General features: G+C 39.2%; 1 protein-coding gene across 1 annotated transcript; it reads right to left on the reverse strand.

Moving 5' to 3' along the window:
• Positions 1–849: 849 nt before the first annotated feature.
• LOC126252080 (peritrophin-1-like) lies at positions 850–2286 on the reverse strand. Its single transcript, XM_049952934.1, has 2 exons — positions 2223–2286; positions 850–1270 (listed from the first exon to the last, which is right to left on the reverse strand). The coding sequence occupies exons 1-2, from the start codon at positions 2227–2229 to the stop codon at positions 1044–1046; spliced, it is 234 nt and encodes a 77-aa protein (XP_049808891.1). The 5' UTR covers positions 2230–2286; the 3' UTR covers positions 850–1043.
• Positions 2287–3568: the final 1282 nt, after the last annotated feature.

The following is a 3568-nucleotide window of genomic DNA, read 5'->3' on the forward strand; positions in this document are numbered from 1 at the left end:
TGACAGAAGTAGCGGCTCCGGTCTCGCAAACTAACATACGACTGTGAGAGCGGTGTGCTGACTACATGCCCCTCCATATACGCATCCAGTGACATATATGGGTTGGCGATAACACGGCGGCCGGTCGGTACCGTTGGCCTGCCAAAGCCTGTGCGGACGGAGTTTAGTTTAGTTTCTAAACAGTATTTGAGGAATTACAAAAGATGAGCGAATTTCTATTGTGAACGTTTACACGTTTCGATGCATTACGTTACACATCAGCTACGTTATAAGAATTGCCGTTCATTTCCTTGTGCTGAGTTCTTGTCATTGCTTTCAATAAATCATACAAAAGTACCCTTGGGTTTTAAATGGATTGTGTGTTTGATGTAACGGTGTATTAAAACAATGTTCCTTCTTGGTTGTGGTTTACAAAACGTTTTCTTGATTTGTCAGAAGATTTATCCTGTTACAGCTCTAATCTCTGCATAAATGTGCAGTCATTAGCTTTGAAGAGATCGCTATTTCGAAAATTTTTGATTGGTCAAAAACAATAGGCTTACATGCCATCGTTGAGCTTCCTTGAGCGATGTAAAGTTTCGTGTAGAATAGTAATCTGTTGGTTAGTTACTGTGACGCAAAATTTTAGCTCTAAGAAAAGTGTGTTCTACAGATACAAGGAAATGTACATTGAAAGAAATAACTGATATGAGTTAGATTCCGCAGTACATTGTCGATTTTATGATTCACCGACGCTTATGGCTAAAATTTCTGACGGAGTTTTAGACTTCTAGCGGGATAGTAGTGTAATCTGCTTTATTCATTGACCAAAGAAGTTATGAGATGTGTAACTGTGAAATAATCAGTGACTGTTTTTTTTCTGCAACAGTTTATTTGAAATAAATTGATGTTCAATAACATAAGCCAACAGTAACGTACGTCTTTGGAAAAATATCTTTAAGGAACTGACAACTGTTTGAGAAGCACAAGTTCAACTCTTGTGTTGTGCCGTGACGGGGAATGGGTCAGACATAGTTTCTATGGATGCAGGGGTAAGTTTTCATCTACTTCCTCGAGGGCGGCCAGTCGCAGGCGTTGATATTGGCGTTCCAGACGAGTCCAGCAGGGCACTCCAAGTGGACAGCCTTGCCGTTGCTGCACTCCCAGAAGCCGTGTGTGTCCGTGTCGTCTGGATAGAAGACGGGCGTGGCGCCGTCATCCTCGGGACATGTGGGCGTGGTCGCTGTGGCCACTGCTGCCAACACGCTCAGCGCCAGAAGGCTTGCCAGCACTGTGGGGCAGAAACGTCGTAGTGTGAGTGCATGACTGCTTTCTCATAATACTTGCTGACAGGCATAGGATATATTCGTGGCTTTTGATGATACGGAATTGCGTCAAGACAATATGTGGTCTTGTTGCCATGGAAAAACTGGGCCCGAATATTCGCGATCTCTCGTATATTGTGGAAAAGGGGTCTACTTGGACCATGCCAATTGTACAAGCCCAAATGAGAAATAGTTTGAAACAATAAGCAATGGTACTGATTAATAAGCTGCCTGAGTGTGTCAAGTATTTGGAAGATTGCACTAGGCTAAGAGTCACAAAACTTTAACTTACTTACCTCTTAGCTATCTGTCTAGCATGTAAAAAACGACCGTATTGCGATCCAGAATGGTGTGCATTATTCATTCTTAAGCTACCCAAATTCGAATAAATCCTACTACCGCCCTGTAACATCGGTTGGAGCGTGATATTTACTCTCGTCCCCACATCTGTTATGGAATTTTGACCATACAACACATTCTACTCCCCTCCAGTTTTCGGATAAAGTAACGGTATCGGTTCGGAAGTAACATCTAATAACCGAATTATTATTTATTTAAATCATCTTGATTTAAAAGTTATCTGATGAAAACGTTCGCAAATTTTGTATTACATAATGAAATCTGATATTTGAAATTTAAGTTACAGCAGGCCGCTTGATTGAAATTTGATTCAAGCGACCTCTGTAGTAAACGTTACAAACAGGCAATTTTCTGCAAGCAGATTTAACTGTGCTACGAACAACTGTCCACCATCGATCATGTGATCATTGGTAATACATTCCTGGTATCATAAGCGTAAAATGAAACTTTATAGCATAATTAACGAATAAAATTTCATAAAGTGTTTTATTTCAGTTAAAGGAAGGACTATGTAAGTTCCAGCAGACAGACGTTAACAGTAGCGCCCGTCATACTCACATTTCATGGTTACTGCGGTGCTCGTCGAGTCGGTAGAAAGCAGACTGGACTGATGCCTGGTGTTTCTCCGATTCAGCTTTATATAGTCTCACCGATTTACGTCGTATCATCTTGGGTGGGGACATGTTCACTCTCTGATAACAGTTGACGATGGCATTTCTGAAATCTAATCTATTCACATATAAAAATTGCAGGGGCAATGTTTCACAGTGTGTACACACTTTCTGCCAAGGACACACTTGACGTTTTGTGCTGCAAGTAACAGCGATGCATCAGACTGGGGAAATCCATTCTTGAACACATATCACAACTCACGACAGTGAATTTAATAAAACTTTGTTCTACGGATGTTTTCCAGCTTTCTATCGTCAAGTGATCATCTCCATGAAGTAAGAATATAATTCGGTAATTCGTCGTTTCAAGTCAGTCAACGATAAACCATTTCATGAACCACAGAAGTTCCTCCACTTCAACAAACAAAAACGTGTACGGGTATAGACGTATCCGATGTATCCACCAGTAAATTATAACCCCAAAATTTGGTTGAATTTGTTGATCAAAATTTGGTTGAATTTGTTGGAACTGTTTTCCATAATACTACTTACTAGTCGTGTTCTAACGTACCAGAATTTATTACGTGGGTTTTGCAATAATTTCAGCAACAGACTATCAAGGTATAAAATGTAGATCTTCGTTAGTGGGAAGCTATTGCAAAGTTCACTCTACAAATAACCACAATAACAATATGCGTCGCACACAAAACACTCAGTTTGTCGCAACACTGTTAGTACATGCTTCAGTGGCGAACATATGTCATTAGTGTTGCTTACGTCTCCTAGCTGCTAGTTGTACCGATATTCCGCTGAATTTACACTTGTGTTCATCTTCAGTGGAAAAGGAATCATCTCAGCGCAACCAAAAAAAAGACGCATATTCAAACCCTTTTTTATACAGTTTTATTTACATCTTGGAGCTTTGACACACTTGCTGAAGGTACAAAAGTTCACAAATTGTACATAATTTGGAGCCTTAAGCTGATTTATGCTGTATACCACATTGTAGTTACAAGTTTATAAATATGCCACTAGAATATTTTAATGTATTTAGTGTATTTTACAGCTTTCAGAATGTAAAAGGTTTTCTTTATTTTTAAGAACAAAAATAACAGAAGGGAATTAATAATTAGCTCATAAAGAGGAAGGCTCGCTTGAATATCTAGAAATCGAAATTAAAATAATTTGAACAACCAATTGCCTTGGTTAGATGTTTCTTCGGACCTTATTTGTAACTGAAAATGGTGATGATAAATAAGGTATTGTGAGTATAATATGCACGACGTATACATA

Source organism: Schistocerca nitens, chromosome 4 (genome assembly GCF_023898315.1).
Source record: "Schistocerca nitens isolate TAMUIC-IGC-003100 chromosome 4, iqSchNite1.1, whole genome shotgun sequence".
In the NCBI taxonomy this organism is placed as follows: domain Eukaryota; kingdom Metazoa; phylum Arthropoda; class Insecta; order Orthoptera; family Acrididae; genus Schistocerca; species Schistocerca nitens.